This window comes from Scyliorhinus torazame, chromosome 7 (assembly GCF_047496885.1).
Source record: "Scyliorhinus torazame isolate Kashiwa2021f chromosome 7, sScyTor2.1, whole genome shotgun sequence".
Classification (NCBI taxonomy): Eukaryota; Metazoa; Chordata; class Chondrichthyes; order Carcharhiniformes; family Scyliorhinidae; genus Scyliorhinus; species Scyliorhinus torazame.
Window position 1 is genome coordinate 94,734,583 of NC_092713.1, and position 23,488 is coordinate 94,758,070.

The following is a 23,488-nucleotide window of genomic DNA, read 5'->3' on the forward strand; positions in this document are numbered from 1 at the left end:
TATCTAGACTTCCAGAAGGCATTTGACAAGGTGCCGTATAAAAGACTGGTCCAGGAGGTGAGAACGCAGGGGATTGAGGGTAGAGGACGAGATTGGATTGAGGATTGGCTGAGTGACTGACTGGCTGATTGACAGAAAGCAGAGGGTCGGGATAAATGGGTACTTCTCTGTCTGGCTAACTGCAACTAGCGGGGTGCCGCAGAGTCAGTCCTCGGAGCTCAAATATTTACAATCTATACAAATGATCTGCAGGCAGGGACAGAATATAACATAGCTAAATTTTCAGATGATACTAAAATAGGTGGGAAAGCATGCAGTAAAGAGGAGATAAAGATTTTACAGACAAATATAGATAGGCTAGGAGATTGGGCCAAAATTTGGAAGATGGAGTTTAATGTGGATAAGTGTAAGGTTATCCATTTTGGCCAAAAAAGTAGGCAAATTATTATCTAAATGGAAAGCAGGTTCAAAATGGGCAGAGGAATCTGGGTGTCTTTGTTCATGAATTGCAGTAAGTCGGTTTGCAGGTACAGCATGTAATTAAAGGGGCAGCACGGTAGCATGGTGGTTAGCACAATTGCTTCACAGCTCCAGGGTCCCAGGTTCGATTCCCAGCTTGGGTCACTGTCTGTGTGGAGTCTGCACGTTCTCCCCGTGTGTGCGTGGGTTTCCTCCGGGGGCTCCGGTTTCCTCCCACAGTCCAAAGATGTGCAGGTTAGGTGGATTGGCCATGCTAAATTGCCCTTAGTGTCCAAAATTGCCCTTAGTGTTGGGTGGGGTTACTGGGTTATGGGGATAGGGTGGAGGTGTGGACTTAGGTAGGGTGCTCTTTCAAAGAGCCGGTGCAGACTTGATGGGCCGAATGGCCTCCTTCTGCACTGTAAATACTATGATAAATGGGAAATGGAATGTTAGTGCTTATTGCAAAAGGACTGGAGCATAAAAGTAGAGAAATGTTGCAATTTAATAGGATGTTGGTGAGACCACATCTGGAGTATTGTGTCCAATTTTGGTATCCTCATTTGAGGAAGGATGTGGTGGCATTGGAGGCAGTTCAGAGGAGATTCACCAGATTGATTTTGAGGTTGAAAGGGTTGACATATGAAGAGAGATTAAACAGTTTGGGCTTATACTCGCTGGAGTTTAGAAGGATGAGAGTGAATCTGATCAAGGCATCTGAAACACTAAAAGGGATTGATAAAGTCAACATAAACAAAATACTCCCCCTTGTGGGGAAATCTAGAACTAGAGGTCATAGATATAGGCTGGAAGGTGGTAGATTTAGAACTGAGATGAGGAGGAACTACTTCTCGCAGAGGGTGGTGAATTTGTGGAACTGGCTGCCCTATAGGCGATAGAGTCTGAGTTACTAAATGGTTTCAAGGAAATAGATATATTTCTGATTTTAAAAATGGGTTAAAGGGATATGGGGAACAGGTGGGGAGGTGGATTTGAGACCAGGAAGAGATCAACCTAGATCTGATTGAATGGCGGAGCAGGCTCGAGCGGCTGGATTGCCTACTTCTGCTCCTAATAATTCCTATGTGACTCGCCCTTGTGGGCATTAATCCAGCTGATAAAACACTATCAGGAGAGAGGAAATTGGAAAAAGTAACAGTCACCTATTAGACTTATTGCCTGCTGTTTTACAGAGAGGAGTCGGTTGACAGCACAAAAGAATGCAGAAAATACTCAGAATTTATGGAAGACATAGAAATGGAAAGATTAGACATGGAGTTAAACCTCATACCTCTCAGTATTGAGCAGCAAATGGAAAAATGCAATGTAAAGATCATTATCTTACATCCCCTTGAACCGATCAAAACAGAAGTAAGTGTTGTAACAACTAAAATCAGTATTAACTGCTAAATAGTGGAAGCATCGGGGATTGCAATGAAGTCTTTAGTACTTCATACAAGTTGTTAACAATAATAGAGGATTAAATGTATAGATTAGCCTTGAGTTTGTTAGATAAGTACAGAAGACGTGCTTCTCATAAAATCATAAAGAACAAGTGAAGAGTGCATACCTCTGCTGCGCTGTATTAGCTCAATGTTAGTACAGTTGTACAGCTCTCCCATGAGCCTTTTCCCTGCCTAGTTGATGCTCGGTAGCTACAAAACTGGAAAAATAAATCTTTTATAAATAACTTCCATCTACCGGTGGAGGCTTCAGGCCAACAACCTGCTCTGAAAACTCTGCTCACGTCTTGACAGCTGTAACGAATTTCAGCATAGCTGCTGAGACAATCCACAACATTCCAAAACAAGCCACAATATTCTCATTAAACGAACCTATAACCTTCTAAAAGCAAAAGTCAGTTTACCATATCTCCCAATGCTGAAAGATCCTTTTAAAAATCCCTGTAACTGGATTTCTATCTTCACCAAAAGCTGAGCAGTTTTTCCTGGGGGCATCCCCTATGGGTGTGATTTAACGGAAACATTTCTAAGTTTCATTTTGGGCATGATTGGCCACATTGGCAAGATCACAGCCCATATCTAATGGCACTTAGTGCTGGAATGCTTCTTGCTATGACAGCCTGTCTTGCCATCTGATTCACCAGACTTAGCCTCAGTGTCTTGCCGCTAACAAGTGCTTTTAAGTGCTCCCTCAGCACTACCTCCCAGTCAACACATAAGCAAGGCAGCGCGCAGACCTGCTCCTCACTTTGGAGATGCTGACCTCGTCAGACTTCTCGATGCCATCAATGCGAGAATGCACATCCTGTTCTCCCAAGGGGGTTGGAGGACCAACAGCAGGGTCATCAATACTGCCTGGGAGGCAGTGGTTGCAGCTGTCAGTGTTGACAGCATGTCCAGGAGGACTACTGTCCAATGCAGGAAGAAAACCAAAGACCTCCACTAAGCTGCAAGGGTAAGTTACCACCTCTCTCCTGGCATCAGTTCCACCTGCCACCCCTCAAATTCCCCAACCCCACCCTCCTCCACAAATCGCAGGCTGACACCTTGTACCTTCCCAAATCTGATCTTCATGCTTGCTCCTCAGAGCCCACTGGCACCCACCAGCACAACCCCTTCATGGCCAGGTGAGGTGCATGTCACCTGCTATAGACCCCCCCAACCCATCAAGTGTGCAGCTCACAATGCCCTCTCTTTGTCCCCACAGGATAGCCCATAATAAGTGGGGAAAGTGCCAAGATGGAGTACTGTGTGACCAAGATTCAAGTCCTCACCCCCTATGAGGAACTGGTCCTGTAAATCGCTGGGCAGAGAGAGTAGTCACTAACAGAAAGGTTGGCCGGTGCCAGAGAGGCGAGGACCTGTCTCAAGTGAATTGTTTATGTCAGAAAAACTGAACCTTCCCTCTCACTGACCACATGTCGATTGTCTTGCAGTTCCTCCATCGATTTCATAGAATTTCATAGAATTTACAGGGCAGAAAGAGGCCATTCAGCCCATCGAGTCTGCACCGACCCTTGGAAAGAGCACCCCACTTAAGCCCCACGCCTCCATCCTATCCCCTTTATCCCCGTAACCCAATCTACCCTTTTTGGACAATAAGGGCAATTTAGAATAGCCAATCCACCTAACCTGTACATCTTTGGACTGTGGGAGGAAGCCGGAGCACCTGGAGAACCAACGCACACACGGGGAGAACGTGAAAACTCCACACAGACAGTGACCCAAGCCGGGAATCGAACCTGGGCACCAAGGACCCTGGAGCTGTGAAGCAACTGTGCTAACCACTATGCTACCGTGCTAGCCTGATGGGGCTGAGTCGTCAGGAATCTTTCCTTACCCTGCCACCCAAGAAAGCACCTCGGAGGAGAGCACTGAGGAGACCACCATTGTCATGTCACAACTATCATCCCCATCTTCCACCAGTGCAGAGACACACACCTCGGAGGGCGACATTACTGGACAGGCTCCTGGGCCACAATCTGGTGAGCACCACACAGTTGCTGATGCACATCAGGTGGAGGCAGGAACATCCAAGGGAGTCAGTTTGCTGGATTCCAGGACTCAGGTGGGCCCCATCGGATTTTGAACCTCTGGAGAAGGTGATCCCAGAGCTGATGCAGATGATAGAACACAGCCGTGAGTTTCTCGAAGGAATGTCAGCGACATTCAAGCAAGTGTGTAGCTGATTTGAGGAGTCCCAAAGGCTATGGGCGCTGGAGATGATCCCGACAAAGTGTGGCACCATGGTCAACACTGCTAGGGTGGCAACTGCAGTGGAAAGCCTGGACTATGCGTCCATGTTTTGAGTGGTGGTAGCCAAGGCATGGCTCAGTCCGTGACAACTATGGCTGAGGGCCTCGACATCATGATTGTCAACAGTTCACTATCTGTAGCTAGGGGGAATGTAAATGTCAAATATTCACTGTTAAAACATGTTACATTTGATATATGTGAAGTCTCTGTGTAACACTCACAACGGACCTGCCTGCACCCCCTCCTGTTGTCCTCCTCTCCACCAACCCCCCAGGGAGCAGTGGTCCAAGATCAAATGCCCTCAAAGGATGGGTGTGAAAGTGCTGTCAGCAGAAAGACCAGTGGCGAGATTCTCCGACCCCCCGCCGGGTCGGAGAATCGCCGGGGGCTGCATGAATCCCACCCCTGCCGGTTGCCGAATTTTCCGGCACCGGAGATTCGGTGGGGATGGGAATCGCGCCGCGCGGTTGGCGGCCCCCCCCCCCCCGCGATTCTCCGACCCGGATGGGCCGAAGTCCCGCTGCTAGAATGCCTGTCCCGCCGGCGTGGATTAAAACACCTACTTACCGGCGGGACAAGGTGTCGCGGGCGGGCTCCGGGGTCCTGGGGGAGGCACGGGGTGATCGGGGACCACCGATCTGCGGGAGGGCCTGTGCCGTGGGGGCACTCTTTTCCTTCCGCCTTCGCCACGGACTCCACCATGGTGGAGGCAGAAGAGACTCCCTCCACAGCGCATTGGCGGGGATGCCGTGAGTGGCTGCTAACGCTCCCGCGCATGCGCCGCCCGGCAATGTCATTTCCGCGCCAGCTGGCGGGGCACTTCCGGCAGCTGGCGGGGCGGAAATCAGTCCGACGCGGTCCTAGCCCCTCAAGGTTAGGGCTCGGCCCCCCAGGATGCGGAGGATTCCGCACCTTTGGGGCGGCGCGATGCCTGACTGATTTGCGCCATTTTTGGCGCCGGTCGGCGGACATCGCGCCAATACCGGAGAATTTTGCCCATGGAGTCAGACTTTGTCATAAACTGAGAAGCACCAGAGCTAGGGTAGGGGAATTGGGGGTATGAGGGAAATGGGGGGGGTGGGGGGGAGAGAGGGGATTGGTGGGAAGGATGGGAATTGGGGAGGGGGGATTGGGGGGGAAAAAAGGGTTGTGGGGGAAGAGGGAGTGAAATGATGGACAAAGCCTCATCCTATGAGAATCAGTTGAGGATGAGTGCCGCCTTGGTCTTCTGGGCATGCCAGCCCCTTGCTGTTGGCAGTCCTCCATCCTCCAGCTCCTCCTGCAGGTTCGCCCTGGGCTCCATCCCCTCTTGACCCACCTCCTCCTAATCCTCAGACGAGGCCACAGGTCCCTTCACGTCCTCCTCAAGCATTTCACCCCGCTGCTGTGCCAGGTTGTTGCAGGCACAGCGAACCACCACAAAGTGAGCGACCCTCTTGGGGGTGTACCGCAGTGCATCACCAGAGCGGTTCAGGCATCGGAACTGCATTTTCCAATGCACAGTCTGATGCGCTGCTCAATGACATCACAGGTGGCAACATGAGTCTCGTCATGTCGGGTCTTGGTCTCGGTCTCAGGCTTCCGTACTGGCGTCATCAGACACAACCTTTGCGGATACTCCTTATCCCCCAAGAGCCAACCCGTCATCCTGGGTTGGTCCTTGAAGATGTTGAGGATCTCCAAGAGTCCCAGGATGCAGTTGTCATGCACGCTTCTTGGGAAGCATGCACACACGTGCATGATCCGGAGGCTGTGGGAGCACATATGTTGAACATTCAGGGAGTGGAACTCCTTCCTGCTAATGAAGGGCACTCCCTGATGCCCCGGTGTGCACAAGGTGACTTGTGCTCTATAAATTGCCCCCTGGACCGTGGCACCCAGGCAATGGCGGAGAATCCTGCAGCCCGGACATCTTGGTGGGCTTGGCCCAGTTCAAAGTTGACACAGTCGGATGCTCGGCATACAGGGCATCCGTGACCTCACGGATGCACTTGTGGGCTGTAGCTTGGGAAATGCTACACAAGTCCCTGCTCGAGCCCTGGAATGAGTCAGTTGCATAAATGTTCAGGACTGCGGTGATCTTCATGGCCACCGGGAATGGATGGATGGATGGATGGATTTGTTTATTGTCACATGTACCGAGGTACAGTGAAAAGTATTTTTCTGCGAGCAGCTCAACAGATCATTAAGTACATGGGAAGAAAAGGGAATAAAAAGAAAATACATAATAGGGCAACACAACATATACAATGTAACTACATAAGCACTGGCATCGGATGAAGCATACAGGGTGTAGTGTTAATGAGGTCAGTCTATAAGAGGGTCATTTAGGAGTCTGGTGACATAGAACATAGAACATAGAAAATACAGCACAGAACAGGCCCTTCGGCCCACGATGTTGTGCCGAACCTTTGTCCTAGATTAATCATAGATTATCATTGAATTTACAGTGCAGAAGGAGGCCATTCGGCCCTTTGAGTCTGCACCGGCTCTTGGAAAGAGCACCCTACCCAAACTCAACACCTCCACCCAACACCAAGGGCACTTTATCATTGGCCAATTCACCTAACCCGCACATCTTTGGACTGTGGGAGGAAACCGGCGTACCCGGAGGAAACCCACGCAGACACGGGGAGGACGTGCAGACTCCGCACAGACAGTGACCCAAGCCAGAATCGAACCTGGGACCCTGGAGCTGTGAAGCAATTGTGCTATCCACAATGCTACCGTGCTGCCCTTGAGAACAAATAACTCTACACTATATCATTTTACCGTAATCCATGTACCTATCCAATAGCTGCTTGAAGGTCCCTAATGTTTCCGACTCAACTACTTCCACAGGCAGTGCATTCCATGCCCCCACTACTCTCTGGGTAAAGAACCTACCTCTGATATCCCTCCTATATCTTCCACCTTTCACCTTAAATTTATGTCCCCTTGTAATGGTTTGTTCCACCCGGGGAAAAAGTCTCTTACTGTCTACTCTATCTATTCCCCTGATCATCTTATAAACCTCTATCAAGTCGCCCCTCATCCTTCTCCGTTCTAATGAGAAAAGGCCTAGCACCCTCAACCTTTCCTCGTAAGACCTACTCTCCATTCCAGGCAACATCCGGGTAAATCTTCTTTGCACCTTTTCCAAAGCTTCCACATCCTTCCTAAAATGAGGCGACCAGAACTGTACACAGTACTCCAAATGTGGCCTTACCAAAGTTTTGTAAAGCTGCATCATCACCTCACGGCTCTTAAATTCAATCCCTCTGTTAATGAACGCGAGCACACCATAGGCCTTCTTCACAGCTCTATCCACTTGAGTGGCAACTTTCAAAGATGTATGAACATAGACCCCAAGATCTCTCTGCTCCTCCACATTGCCAAGAACTCTACCGTTAACCCTGTATTCCGCATTCATATTTGTCCTTCCAAAATGGACAACCTCACACTTTTCAGGGTTAAACTCCATCTGCCACTTCTCAGCCCAGCTCTGCATCCTCTTTGCATGTCTCTTTGCAGCCGACAACAGCCCTCCTTACTATCCACAACTCCACCAATCTTCATATCGTCTGCAAATTTACTGACCCACCCTTCAACTCCCTCATCCAAGTCATTAATGAAAATCACACAGTGGGGAAGAAGCTGTTTTTGAGTCTGTTTGTGCGTTTTCTCAGACTTCTGTATCTCCTGCCCGATGGAAGAAGTTGGAATAGTGAGTAAGCCGGGTGGGAGGGATCTTTGATTATGATGCCCGCTTTCCCCAGGCAGCGGGAGGTGTAGATGGAGTCAATGGATGGGAGGCAGGTTCGTGTGATGGACTGGGCGGTGTTCGCGACTCTCTGAAGTTTCTTGCGGTCCTGGGCCAAGCAGTTGCCATGCCTGGCTGTGATGCAGCCTGATAGGATGCTTTCTATGGTGCATCTGTAAAAGTTGGTAAGGGTTAATGTGGACATGCCGAATTTCCTTAGTTTCCTGAGGAAGTATAGGCGCTGTTGTGCTTTCTTTGTGGTAGCGTCGACGTGGGTGGACCAGGCCAGATTTTTGGAGATGTGCACCCCTAGGAATTTGAAACTGCTAACCATCTCCACCTCGGCCCCATTGATGTTGACAGGGGTGTGTACAGTACTTTGCTTCCTGAAGTCAATGACCAGCTCTTTAGTTTTGCTGGCATTGAGGGAGAGATTGTTGTTGCTACACCACTCCACTAGGTTCTCTATCTCCCCCCTGTATTCTGACTCGTCGTTATTCGAGATCCGGCCCACTATGGTCGTATCATCAGCAAACTTGTAGATGGAGTTGGAACCAAGTTTTGCCACGCAGTCGTGTGTGTACAGGGAGTAGAGTAGGGGGCTAAGTACGCAGCCTTGCGGGGCCCCGGTGTTGAGGACTATTGTGGAGCAGGTTCATTCTTACTGATTGTGGTCTGTTGGTCAGAAAATCGAGGATCCAGTTGCAGAGTGGGGAGCCAAGTCCTAGGTTTTGGAGCTTTGATATGAGCTTGGCTGGGATTATGGTGCAGAAGGCGGAGCTGTCGTCAATAAATAGGAGTCTGATGTAGGAGTCCTTGTTTTCGAGATGCTCTAGGGATGAGTGTAGGGCCAGGGAAATGGCGTCTGATGTGGACCGGTTGCAGCGGTATGCGAATTGCAGTGGATCAAGGCGTTCTGGGAGTACGGAGGTGATGCGCTTCATGATCAACCTCTCGTAGCACTTCATTATGACTGAAGTCAGGGCCACCGGACGATAGTCATTGAGGCACGTTGCCTGGTTCTTCTTTGGTACCGGTATGATGGTGGTCTTCTTGAAGCAGGTGGGGACCTCGGAGTGGAGTAAGGACAGGTTAAAGATGTCCGCGAATACCTCTGCCAGCTGATCCGCGCAGGCTCTGAGTGCATGACCAGGGATCCCGTCTGGGCCCGTCGCCTTCTGAGGGTTCACTTTCAGGAAGGCCAATCTGACTTTGGAAGCTGTGATGGTGGGTATGGGTGAATTATGGGCTGCTTGGGCACACGACAGCGGATTGTTGCTTATCTGCTCGAACCGAGCATAGAATGCATTGAGTTCATCGGGGAGTGGTGCGCTGCTGCTGTTCGGCTTCGCTTTGTAGCCCGTTATGTTGTTTAGTCCTTGCCACAACCGCTGAGAGTCTGTCTGTGTCTCTAGCTTGGTTTGATATTCTCTCTTGGCATCTCGGATGGCTTTGCGGAGGTCGTACCTGGATTTCTTGTATAGGTCAAGCCTCAGATCTGTCTGCCTTGAACGCCTCAGATCTGTCCTTCAGTAGGGAGTCAATCTTGCGATAGAGCCATGGTTATTCTGGTTGGGGAACGTACGTATTGCTTTCTTTGGCACGCAGTCGTCCACACATTTGCTGATGAAGTCTGTGACGGTGGTGGCATACTCATTTAAGTTGGTCGCTGAGTTCTTAAATATGGACCAGTCCACTGGCTCTAAGCAGTCACGTAAGAGCTCTTCTGTTTCCTCGGACCAGCACTGCACAACCTTTTTAGCTGGTTTCTCCCGCTTGAGTTTCTCCTTGTATGCCGGGAGAAGGAGCACCATCTTATGGTCTGATTTCCCAAAGTGCGGTCGGAAGATGGAACGGTAGGCACCCTTGATTTTTGAGTAGCAGTGGTCAAGAGTGTTGTCACCCCTGGTGGGACAGGAGATGTGCTGGTGGAATTTTGGCAGTACACTCTTGAGGTTGGCCTCATTGAAGTCTCCGGCCACGGTGAACAAGGCCGCCGGGTGTTCTGTTTCGTAGTTGTTTCTAATTGTGTATAGTTCGTCCAGTGCCTTCCTCACTTCTGGCTGGGGTGGGATGTAGACCGCTGTGATAATGGCTGAAGTGAACTCACGTGGAGGATAATATGGGTGGCACTTCATGGTCATGTATTCCAGGTCTGGAGAGCAGTAGGTTGCCAGGGTCGCCAAATCCAAGCACCAGGAGGAGTTGATGAGGAGGCAAACCCCTCCACCCTTCGCTTTGCCTGACGATGCCGTGCGGTCCGCCCGGTGAATTGTGAAGCCTTCAGGTTGTATGGCACAGTCCGGTGAGGCGGGGGTGAGCCATATCTCTGTGAAACAGAGCACACAGCTGTCTCTTACTTCCCTCTGAGAGGTAAGTCTGGCGTTAAGTTCATCCAGCTTGTTTTCGATCGCTTGGACGTTTGCCAGGAGTATGCTGGGGAGAGGGGTCTTGAAACCGCGTTGCTTCAGTCTAACCTGCAGACCGCCGCGTTTCCCTCATTTCCTTGGTCGGTGGCTGCTGCTGGATGATCCTGGGATCCGATGGGAGACGTCAGCTCTTGTGGAAGGTAGGTGGTTGCGTCCGGCGGGGTCCAGGGCGCTGGTGGGGCCAGGGCGCTGTTTACGTATCCAGAGTTGTGTCTGGCAGGGTCCCAGGCGCTAGTTGAGGTAGAGGGGTTGCTAGGGGGGCATGTTTGCAATCCGGATGGGTCCCGGCGTTCTATGGGAGTGGGAATACCTTGCAGTGCGTTTGGGTCCTCACACGGGGTCTCTGCCGTTTTGGGTGTCCTGGGTCATGGGCAGGGGCTTCCTGAGGCAGATTGGGCTGGGTCCCGTGGTCTGTTTCCTCCCTGGGCGCTCCTGGGGTCGGATCTTGAAGTAGGCCCGGTCCGGCGTCCACGTGGATTTTTCTTTCTTCCCTCACCAGGTAGGTTGGGTTGTTGGGCGGGCCTCTCTGGGTCGGGTTGCTGGGCGGGTCTCTCGGGGGCACGTTGGGCCGGATCTTGCCGTCGGGGTCAGGTCGGGAGCTCCGGGGACTGGGCAAGGAGATCCGGGGGCTGGCATCGGTAGTTAGGCCGGGTTGGGAGCTCTGAGGTCCGGGTCGGCTCCAAATCGAGGTTGGGGCTTCACTTCCGGTTTGGGCCCGATCTTCTTCCAGGTCGCGGAGGTCAGGTCGGGTCGGGTCAAAAGGTCTCCAAGGGCCTCGGAGGCTGTTCAAGCCTGCAAGAGAAGATAAAAGAGAGAGGTTAGTAATTATGTTAGTTTTAGAATTAATTTTCAAAAGTTTAGAACGAGTATAAGTTAAGTAAAAAGTGGATCTGTTGGGGAGAGCTCACAGAGTCGCCTCGCTCCGGCGCCATCTTGGAATGGGTGGCCTACTGCTCCACGGGGTACAAAATCCACAAGGATGTGACATAGATGCAACACTGTGTCTTTGTTGAGACCGTGTTTCCTGCAGCACATGCTATCCATCATCTCATTGAAAGACCAATGACGCCTGTACACACTGGATCGTCGCTGGCCTCCCCCTTTGGTTTGATGGGCAGCTGGGTCTTCAGGTTGTGCACATGGGTGCCATCTCCAGCCTGCATCGAAACGCCTTCCCTCGCATCTGGCCACCTGGACTTCCACCAGCACCACGAGGGCAACCTCTGCGGCTCTGACAACTCCAGCCATATTGTTACATCTGTAAGGAATTGGAGAATGAGGGCGCCCGACATTCAGTTAGTACTTCCATCCTGGGACCCTCAAATCCCCAAACCTCCTCAAACCTTACATGTCACTGCTTCTCTCAGAGTGTCATCCAGCAAGCCCGTTGTGCTGGTGAATCTCGCTCTGCAACTCACCCCTGACCACATCAGGAGACCCTAGACTCCAGAACCCAGACCTCTGCCGGGAACAATAGGGAGGCCCTGCTCCGCTACCCTTCCCTGATCCACACAATTACCCTTTGGTCACAAGAATATTGCTAGTGCTGAAGCTCAGCTCTTTAGTGTTTGATTGTTGGCTGCTGCCTCTATGGTGCTGAAGCTCCTAGAGTTCTGGCACAGTGTTCAGGCTTCAAAGTTTCATTGAAATGCAATGCACTCATCATCCTCTGAAACATGGCACATGTGCCCACGAGAAGCCAATAGAGAATATTTTATTTATTAAATGGTCAATAGTACCTTCATACAAAAAGCTCTGGAGCGCCGCTGCAATGTCTATGTGGCCTTGGTGCATAGCTGCCTGTGCCAGGCTAGCCCTGTTCTGTGCCTCAGTCACCAACCCCACAGAGTGCCCTAGGTCTTCGGCCTCCACCGCAGACACTACCCATGCAGTGTTGGCCTGGGTGGCACACATGGTCGCACTGCCTCATGCCCCTGCAGGCAGTTGGACTCCTCCAACTGCACCTGCAGACACTGGATGATCGCTGACAGCCTTCATGTAGTCCCTGGCTCTGTGACTGCATCTCCAGCATCGACGGGGCAACTCGCCACCCGCTCGCAACTACCTGGTGAGTCCACCGAAGACTTCTGGCGGGCCCTAATTTCACTCGTCCGGGACTGTGACTGTCAGGCCGTTACGGCCGCCGAACACTCAAATCTCCTCATGCGCGATGCCTTTGTGACGGGGATTGCATCGGACCGCATCCGAGAACAATTACAGGAAGGGGCCACGCTCGAACTGGCGGAGATGAAAACCTTGGCGCTCTCCATGACGGTCGCATCCCGTAACGTACAATCGTATCCCACCCGCCGCGCTGCACACCCTTCTACTCCTTCTTACCCCTCCTGGACCCCGCCGACGACTTCCTCAGCTGGGGCCCTGCCTTCCCAGTATGCCTGCGCCGCACGCCGATCCGCGCACCCCGGGGGTCCCCGCTGCTACTTCTGCGGTCAGCAGAAGAACCCCATCAAAACTGCCCGGCCCGCACTGCCGTTTGTAAAGCCTGCAGTAAAAAGGGCCACTTCACGGCTGTGTGCCAAGCCCGCGCAGTTGCTGCGATCGCGCCCGCTATTGCCCCCTCCCCCATGCGAGACGCACAATGGGAGCCGCCATCTTCTCCTCCCGGGTCCATGTGCGATCAATGGGCGCCGCCATCTTGTCGCCCTTTGGCCTCGTGCGCCCCATGGGCGCCGCCATCTTGTCCCAACCCTGCAATGTGCGCACCATGGGCGCCGCCATCTTGTCCCGAGCCCGCAATGTGCGCACCATGGGCACCGCCATCTTGTCGCCCACAGGCCGACATCGGAAACGCACACACTCGCCACCCGAAGCATCCGATGGCTACCCGCAGTTTGCTTCGATGACGCTGGACCAATCTCGCCCGCACAACCTGGCCACCGCGTCGACGACGGTTAAAATCAACGGCTACGCGACCTCCTGCCTGCTGGACTCCGGGAGCACCAAAAGATTTGTTCACCCAGATACAGTAGGGCGCTGCTCCCTCGCGGATCACCCTGCCAATCAAAGGATCTCCCTAGCCTCCGGATCCCACTCCGTCACGATCCAAGGCTTTTGTACAGTCACCTTCACGGTCCAGGGCGTAGAATTTAGTATCTTCCGCCTCTATGTCCTTCCTAATCTCGGCACTGCACTCCTGTTGGGCCTGGACTCCAAGGGCAACTTCCAGAGCATCACCCTCAAATTCGGCGGGTCCTTACCCCCCCTTACCGTTTGCGGCCTCGCGACCCTCAATCCCCCCTCCCTTTTTGCCAATCTAACTGCGGATTGCAAGCCCGTTGCCACTAGGAGCAGACGGTGCAGCACCCAGGACAAGACATTCATTAGGTCTGAAGTCCAGCGGCTGCTTAAGGAGGGTATTATTGAGGCCAGCAACAGCCCCTGGAGAGCCCAAGTGGTAGTGGTTAAAACTGGGGAGAAACACAGGATGGTCGTGGACTACAGCCAGACCATCAATCGGTACACGCAGCTCGACGCGTACCCCCACCCATGCATATCTGATATGGTCAATCAGATTGCGCAGTACCGAGTCTTCTCAACAATTGACCTGAAATCCGCCTACCACCAGCTCCCCATCCGGAAGTCGGACCGGCCATACACTGCCTTCGAGGCGGACGGTCGCCTCTACCTCTTCCTTAGAGTCCCTTTCGGTGTCACAAATGGGGTCTCGGTCTTCCAAAGAGCGATGGACCGAATGGTCGACCAGTACGGTTTGCGGGCCACCTTTCCGTACTTAGATAATGTCACCATCTGCGGCCATGACCAGTAGGACCACGATGCCAACCTCGAAAAATTCCTACACACTGCCAATCTTCTCAACCTGACCTATAACAAAGACAAGTGTGTGTTCAGCACGACCCGGTTAGCCATTCTTGGCTATATAGTCCAAAACGGACTTCTCGGGCCCGACCACGACCGCATGCGCCCCCTCATGGGACTTCCCCTCCCCCACTGCCCCAAGGCCCTCAAACGCTGCCTGGGGTTCTTTTCCTACTACGCTCAGTGGTCCCAAACTATGCAGCCAAAGTCCGCCCACAGTCCACCCAAATCCCCCTCGCGGCCGAGGCACAACACGTTTTCGCCCGCATCAGAGCAGACATCACCAAGGCCGGGATGCGCGCAGTGGACGAGTCACTGCCTTTTCAAGTAGAAAGCGACGCTTCAGACGTCGCCCTTGCCTCCACACTAAACCAGGCAGGCAGGCCTGTGGCATTCTTTGCCCGCACCCTTCATGCCTCTGAAGTTCGACACTCATCCGTCGAAAAGGAGGCCCAAGCTATTGTTGAAGCTGTGCGGCATTGGAGGCATTACCTGGCCGGTAAGAGATTCAGTCTCCTTACGGACCAACGGTCGGTAGCCTTCATGTTCAATAACACACAGTGGGACAAGATCAAAAATGATAAAATCTTGCGGTGGAGAATCGAGCTCTCCACCTAGAATTACGAGATCTTGTATCGCCCCGGTAAACTCAACGAGCCCCCAGACGCCCTCTCCCGAGGTACATGTGCCAGCGCACAAATGGACCAACTCCAGGCCTACATGACAGCCTTTGTCACCCCGGGGTCACTCGATTGTACCATCTGGTCAAAGCTCGCAATCTGACCTACTCCGTCGAGGAAGTAAGGACAGTCACCAGGGACTGCCAGGTCTGTGCGGAGTGCAAGTCGCACTTCTATCAGCCAGACCGTGCGCACCTGGTGAAGGCTTCCCGCCCCTTTGAACGCCTCAGCGTTGATTTCAAAGGGCCCCTCCCCTCCACCAACCATAATACGTACATTCTCAGTGTGGTCGTCGAGTTCTCCAAATTCCCCTTCACCATCTCATGCCCCGATATTACGTCTGCCACCGTCATCAAGGCCCTCAGCACCATTTTCGTTCTGTTATCTTTCCCCGCCTACATCCACAGTGACAGGGGATCCTCATTCATGAGCGATGAGCTGCGTCAGTTCCTGCTCAGCAGGGGTATAGCCTCCAGCAGGACGACCAGCTACAACCCCCGGGGAAATGGGCAAGTAGAACAGGAGAATGGGACGGTTTGGACGGCCGTCCAGCTGGCCCTATGGTCCAGGAACCTCCCAGCCTCTCGCTGGCAGGAGGTCCTCCCTGACGCTCTGCACTCCATCTGGTCACTATTGTGCACCGCCACTAATAACACACCCCATGAACGTGTTTTTACCTTCCCCAGGAAGTCCACAGCTGGGGTGTCGCTCCCGACTTGGCTCGCAGCTCCAGGACTGGTCCTTCTCCGTAGGCATGTCCGACTCCACAAGGCGGACCCCTTGGTGGACAGAGTTCACCTGCTCCACGCCAGCCCTCAATATGCCTACGTTGAGTTCCCCGACGGCCGCCAGGATACTGTCTCATTCAGGGACATGGCACCATCAGGTTCCACCCCAACACAACCCCCCACCCATGCGGCCCCCCTCCCCCCACCGTGCCACTAATATCGACCCCACCAGACCACCCCCCCTCCCCTTTTCAGCACAAGAGGACGAAGAGTATCTCGGCACTCTCCCGGAGTTCCCCGATGACTGGCCAGCATCAGCACCGCCACCACCGCCATCGGTGCCACCTCCAGCACCGACTTCGCCACCACCGTTATGCCGCTCCCAACGAAGCACCAAAGCACCGGACCGGCTGAACCTTTAACTGACTCCAGACTGTCAACATAGACTTTTCTTTTCCTACCACTGTACATAATCGCACTAATTGTATATAGTTTCACGTCACCCCGTCGGACTCATTTTTAACAGGGGGTGAATGTGGTGAACCACTATATTAGGAGATGTAAGGTAGGACCTGCACTACAGGTTCACCGGTAGCTCCTGCCGGCTGGCTCCGCCCACGGAGAACTGTATAAATATGCATGACCTCCAGTGCCCTGCCATTTTGCCAGCTGCAGCAGGAGGCCTCGCATCTGACTGTAATAAAGCCACAGTTGTACCCAACTTTAGACTTTGTGCAATTGATTGTTCATCTGCGAGATTGAGGTTTGTGTTAGCATAGGCGGCAGGATGCCCCTTGTCAGCGAATACATGAACATCTCCTGCAAGTGCGGGGCCAGTGCTCGCAAATGTTTTGTCGGAATCCACCGGGAATCCATCTGGTCCCGGAGCCTTCCCCGCCTGCATGGAGTTAATGCTCTCCATGACTTCTCCCAGTTCTAGTGGTGTCTCCAGCCCTCGTTTCCTATCCTCCCCCACAACTGGTATGTCCAGTTCGTCGAGGAACTATTTAATCCCTAAGCCCTCTTAGGGGGGCTCGGAGGTGTACCGTCCCCGGTAGAAGGTCTCGATTGCCTCGTTGACCTTTTCCAGCTCCGCTACTAGTTTGCCTCTGCTGTCTCTAATCTGGGCTATTGCCCTCGTGGGTGTCTGCTTTCTCAGCTGGTGAGCCAGCAGGCGGCTAGCTTTGTCTCCATGAAGGGTAGCACGGTGGTGCAGTGGTTCGCACACTGGGACTACAGCACTGAGAACCCGGGTTCGAATCCCGGCCTTGGGTCACTGTCCGTGTGGAGTTTGTACATTCTCCCCGTGTCTGCGTGGGTTTCACCCTCACAACCCAAAGATGTGCTGATTAGGTGGATTGGCCACACTAAATTGCCCCTTAATTGGAAGAAAAAATAACTGGATACTCTAAATTTATTTTAAAAAAGCTTTGTCTCCGTGCTCGTACAGGATCCCCAACTGCCATGGGTCCACTGCCCCCATCTGCACCATGAATATGCCGAGTTCTTTTGCCATATGAGAGGTCCTCCTGTTTTGGGGTTCAACCTGTCTGCCTGTGGATCCTGTACACAGTTAAGGTGCCCCCCTCCCCCGGTCCCCCCTATGATGAGTCGATGTGTGTCAACTTCTGGGATTTCCGCTATGGCCTTTGTAAACTCCATGTCGTCCCAGTTGGGAACGTACACATTAACCAGGACCACAGGTGCCCGACAAAGACACCGTTGGCCATGACGTACCTTCGCCCCTGGGTCCATAATTGTCCTCGTCGCAGCATATAACAGTATGGCTACCCCCCTAGCTATCGTCCCATAGCAGGAATGATAAGTCTGTCCCACCGAGCTTTTCCTTACCCTGAGTTGGTCGTTCTCCCTCAGATGTGTCTTTTGGAAGAAGACTATGTCAACTTACATATTTTTCAGGTGGGTGAAGACTCTGGATATTTTCACTGAGCTATTGAGTCCCCTGACATTCCAGGGGACTATCCTGATGGGGGGCTTCTGTCCCCTCTCTTCCTACTGGATCAACCATACTTACCTTGTGAACCTGCCCCTGCACTCTGGGGTTTCCCTTTGTTAGGGGGCCATCCAAGATGGCCATGGTCACCGGTCCCACTGTTCCCTTTGTCCAGGAGCACCCAACATGGCCGCAAACTATGTGTGTGCTATTTGGGTGAGCCCCTGCACTCCAGGGCTTCCCTTTGTTCAGGAACCCGCCAAAGTGGCTGCTTGCGATGCCTTTGTGTTCCAAGTCACCATGTATGACCAGTTGTAGGCAGCCTAATGCCCTTACCATCCTTGTCTGTATGTTTCCCCTATGATTCTTTCTCCCCCTCCTTGTCCTCTCCCGCCTGTTATTGTCCCCCATCCTTACTCCTCTATCCTGCTTTACCCCTCTGACTGTGCCCCCATTGGTGCTGTGTTCCATCTCCTCCCCACCACTGCCAAGTGCTCTCTCCCCTGCGGGAGATGCGTAGCGGCCCTTTTATCACTCGTACCTCCTGATTCTAGCTTTCCCGCGAGTGTGGTGGCCGCCCTCCTGGGATCAGCTATGTGTCTACCCTGAGCTTGCTATCTGGTTTCCCCTTCTGCCAACCTCCTCTCCCTCTCCTGTGTTCCGCTGCCATCACCCCTTCCTACGCTTTAGTTCCTGTCTTCAAAGAGAGGCAGTGCAGTCCTGCGCAAAGTGTCTCTCGGGCTAATTCAGTCCCTTCGGGTGATCCTCTTCACCGCTGTCTCTGCTGCTGTTTTCCCAACCCATTCTCCAGGACAGATTTATCCGCATCTGCAGGGTTTGTGAAGAAAAGCTCCCTGACCTGGAATGTGATGCAGAGTTTAACTGGGTACAGCATCCCAAATTTGACTTAGCTTTTGTACAGGGCTGCCTTCGCCCTGTTGAACTCCAGCTGGTGTTTGGCCAGGTCTGCCCCAATGTCTTGGTAAATCCTGATTTGGTGCCCTTCCCAATTGCAGGTGCTTGTCTGCCTGGCCCAGCGCAGGATTCTCTCCCGGTCCTGGTAGCGGTGCATTTTGACGATTATCGCTCTCGGCTGCTCGCCAGCTTGGGTTTTGGCCAGGGCTCTGTCTATTTCTGGCGGGTTGGGGAAGCTGTCCCTTCCCACCAGGTTTCCCAACATCTGGGCCACATAGTCCGTGGGGTCCCTCCCTTTGATCCCTTCCGGCAGGCCCACTATTCTTAAATTTTGGCGCCGTGATCGCTTCTCATGGTCCTCTATTTTCCATTTCAGACTCCCCTGCGTCACAACCAACCTCGCTATTTCCGTCTCCAGGGCAGCAATCTAATCGCTCTGTGTGGTGTTGGGCATTCTGACACACAGATGAGCCAACACGGTTGTATATGGTACAACGCTATTTTATTTAAACTTTCTATGTACAGTTTTGTCTTGATACTCTGCACGTGGGGATTCCCTGTTTGTGTTCTTGTAACCGGTCTTGTCCGTGTCTTTGTCCCCAGACCTACTGTCCACTAGGTGTCGTGCTCGTGCTTTTATGTGGTTGGTGTCCTTGTGTGTGATTGGTTGTGGTGTTGTGTGCTCTGATTTGTCTGTTGGTGTGTCCATCATGATGTGTGTGTTTGAATATCATGACACTCTGGTCTGTTGAGGCTTTTTCTAATTCTTTGATGGTGTTCCACAGGGACTCCGGTCACCACTTTGCCTTGTTCAGGGCCACCTGCATGGTTGCCAGGGCCTCCGCGACCACCACCTTGACCGCAGCTTGGATATCAGTCTTTATCTCTTCCCTCTGCTCTCTTTGTTCCCTGAGGAGGAACATCTTCCAACTGCCCTCTGGTAAGGAAGAACCCCGTGTGCAATTTTCCAGTCCTTCTCGCTCTGGTGTGGCTGATGCTCCGTCGCCTCGTGCGTCAGCCACCTCGGCCGCTTGCTTCTCCTGGTTTCTTCCATTTCTTCTCCCATTCTGACCTCTGGAGTTACTGTTGTTCAGTTTCCTCTGTTGTATTATTGTTAGCTAGGGTGAGGGGATACATTTTTCCCTTTTTTAGTGGGCTATTTTGGGGTCATAGAGCCTATTTTGGGGTTTGTCGGTGAAGAGTCACCTGATGTGCGACTATTCAGCATATCCCCATCACCGGAAGTCCAGAGGACTCATGTTCGCTTTCACGTAGTAACATTTTCCTTTTTGCATTCTTGTAAAATTTTTCAGAAACGTTTTATATTTCTTGTCAGCTTGCTCATAATCTGGTCACCTTTTCTGATTTTGAAAAGGCTCCCAGTCCTTAGGCTTACAACTCTTTTTGGCCCCATGGTAAATTTATTCTATTCATCCTGAACTTCTCCAGTTAGACATAGGTCTGCAACTTGTCTAGTAGAGCTTTTATTTCTCAAGGAAATTATTAATTATTGAGAATTGCAAATTCGGAGCGTTAGAGGAGGTCGGTCAGCAGCAACCTTGGGGGGGTGGGGGGGGAGGGGACGTCCTGGGAGGTGGGGGGAGGGGGGGGAAAGGGGGGACTGCCTGGGAGGGTGGATGAGCAAGAGATAACATGAAGGGTTGGGGAAACTGGCACGTACGGGTGAGGGCCAGTGTACAAAGCTGTGTAAGTATATCATTTTGCCATGTATATATCTTGCTCTGCGCGATTTCTCGTTTTATTTTGTTACGGGGTGGGGGGGGGGGGGGGGTTATTGTTTGTAAGGGAGAAAAATTGTGTTAAAAAACTTTAATAAATATATTTTTTTTTAAAAAGAGAATTGCAAATTAATTCTTTAAATATTTTCCATTGCTTATCACCATATTGCTTACTCTACCACCATATCTTTTAATCTAATTTCCCAATCCATCTCAGCCAACTTGCCGCTCATGCCCTGGTAATTGGTTTTGTTCACATTTGAGACACTGGCTTTGTACTTAGCCACATAATTCTCAAACTTAATATGAAATTTTATCATATTATGATCATATTTACCAGATAATCCTTTCCCATAAGATTACTTATTAACTTTACTCTGGTACACAATATTTGCTCTAAAGTAGCCTACCCATTTGTAGTTCCTCAACATACTGGTGGAGAAAATTGTCTTGAAATCATTCCAAGCTGCTTATACCAATTTGCTTTTTTCAGTTTATATGAATGTTAAAGTCCCACAGGATTATTGCATTAACCTTATTATATACTGCATTAATTTCTGAATTTATTTTCTGCCCAACATTTTGATTACTGCTAGGGGACCTGTAAAATACTCCTACTGGTGTTTCATCCTTATTTATTAGCTTCACTAAGACTGATTCTGTATCTTGACTTTCTAGGCAAAGATCCTTTCTCACTACCTCTCATCTCATTCTTGTCCATTATGCCTATCTTTTCTAAAAGTCAAGGACCCTGTAATATTTAGTTTTCAACCTTGGTCACCCTGCAACCGCACCTCATTATTGTTATGGGCCAGGGTTTAAAAACTCCAAAGTATATTATAGAGTTCTCTTGACCTATAACATTTTGCTGAATTTGGTTAGGATGAGCACACAAGCCTGCCTTTCAGCTGTAATTCAACAGACTTCTCAAGGTGCTTTTAATCAAAAAACAAGCTTTATTCTAAGAATTTAGTTAACATTTGTATATACACACACAGCAGGATTTTTAACAATTACGAACATAAAGACCCCACACAGCTACAGTAATCTATGTCTAACCCTCAATAAATTCCTCTTAACTGTTCCAATTCAATAACAAAATCCAAGAAAAACCAGAAACACCTTTTCAAAGGTGTGACCCAGCACACGGCATTCTCACTGGTGTAAGACTTGTTATTGATATTCTGTTCCCCTTTTCAAACAGCAGATTTGAGTTCCTTCCAGAAAGCAATTAACTATTTTAAGTTACCAAGCAGTCTGGAACAGCTTTTAAAAGGAAGATAGAGAGACAGGCCAAAAAACCTCTGTTCTCTGTGTGAGTCCACAGCAGCCAAATGTGAAAGCGAAACAAAAAAACTCACAACCACAGCTCAGCTCCACCCACACAAATTACATCACTGAAGCCATGTGATAAGATAAAAACTTTCTTAAAGGGACACTCCTATGATATTATGCTCTACTATTTGTCTCCCTATTTTTGTTATTGGGTCATCCACCTGGTTATAAGTGTTTTGTGAATTCAATTACAGCATTGTTAATTTTAATCTTTTGCTATTTTCCCTGATGTAATAATAATAATAATCACTTATTGTCACAAATAGGCTTCAATGAAGTTACTGTGGAAAGCCCCTAGTCGCCATATTCCGGTGCCTGTTCGGGGAGGCCAGTACAGGAATTGAACCCACGCTGCTGGCCTTGTTCTGCATTGCAAGCCAGCTGTTTAATCCACTGCGCTAAACCAGCCCCTAACCATAAGACCATAAGACATAGAAGCAGAATTAGGCCACTCGGCCCATTGAGTCTGCTTCACCAGTCAATCATGGCTGACATTTTCTCATCCTCATTCTCCTGCCTTCTCCCCATAACCCTTGATCCCCTTATTAAGCAGGAACCTATCTATCTCTGTCTTAAAGACACTCGGTGAATTGGCCTCCACAGCCTTCTGCGGCAAAGTGTTCCACAGATTCACCACGCTCTGGCTGAAGACATTCTTCCTCACCTCTGTTTTAGAGGATCGTCCCTTTAGCCTGAGATGGCTTTTCCTACAAGTGGAAACATCCTCTCGACACCCACTCTATTGAGGCCTCACAGTGTCTTGTAAGTTTCAATCGATCCCCTCTCATCCTTCTAAACTCCAACGAGTACGAGTACCTCAAACATTCTTCATATTCAAGTTCTTCATTCCAAGAATCATTCTTGCGAACCTCCTCTGGACCCTTTCCAAGGGCAGCACATCCTTCCTTAGATATGGGGCCCAAAACCGCTCACAATACTCCAAATGGGGTCTGACCAGAGCCTTATACAGCCTCAAAAGCACACCCCTGGTCTTGTATTCTAGCCCTCTTGACATGAATGCTAACATTTCATTTGCCTTCTTAACTGCTGACTGAACCTCCACATTAACCTTAAGAGAATTGTGAACAAGGACTCCCAAGACCCTTTGTGCTTTGATTTCCAAAGCATTTCCCCATTTAGAAAATAGTCTACGCCTAAATTCCTCCTTCCAAAGTGCATAACCTCACACTTTTCCACATTGTATTTCATTTGCCACTTCATTGCCCACTCCCCTAGCTTGTCCAAGTCCTTCTGCAGCCCCCTTTCTTCCTTAATACTACCTGTCCCTCTACAGATCTTTGTAACATCTGCAAACTTAGCAACAGTGCCTTCAGTACCTTCTTCCAGATCATTAATGTATATTGTGAGCGTTGTGGTCCCAGCACCGACCCCTGAGACACACCACTAGTCACCGGCTGCCATCCTGAAAAAGACCCCTTTATCCCCACTCTCTGCCTGCTGCCAGTCAGCCAATCCTCTATCCATGCCAGGATCTTACCCTTAACACCATGGGCTTTTAACTTATTTAACAGTCTCCTATGAGGCACCTTGTCAAAGGCCTTCTGGAATTCTAAATAAATCACGTCCACTGGTTGTCCTTTGTCTAACTTCCTTGTTACCTCCTCAAAGAACTCTAACAGATTTTTCAGACACAACCTCCCTTTGACAAAGCCTTGCTGACTTAGTCCTATTTTACCATGCACTTCCAAGTACTTCGCAATCTCATCTTTAATAACAGACTCTAAAATCTTACCAATGACCGAAGTCAGGCTAACCAGCCTACAATTTCCCATCTTCTGCCTCCCTCCCTACTTTAACAGTGGTGTTACATTAGCCACCTTCTAGTCCTCTGGGACCCTTCCAGTCTCCAGTGATTCCTGAAAGACCATCACTAATGCCTCCACAATATCCTCAGCTATCTCTTTTAGGACCCTGGGGTGTACTCCATCTG

At 50.8% G+C, this 23,488-nt stretch overlaps 1 protein-coding gene across 1 annotated transcript in view; it reads left to right on the forward strand.

The window, feature by feature from the left end:
- The window catches only part of LOC140427350 (uncharacterized), a 98,957-nt gene that overhangs the window by 72,117 nt on the left and 3,352 nt on the right, over window positions 1-23,488 (forward strand). The window contains exon 8 of the mRNA XM_072512900.1: window positions 1,653-1,830. Within this exon, the coding sequence (XP_072369001.1) occupies window positions 1,653-1,830 (178 nt within the window). The remainder of the gene's footprint in view (window positions 1-1,652; window positions 1,831-23,488) is intronic.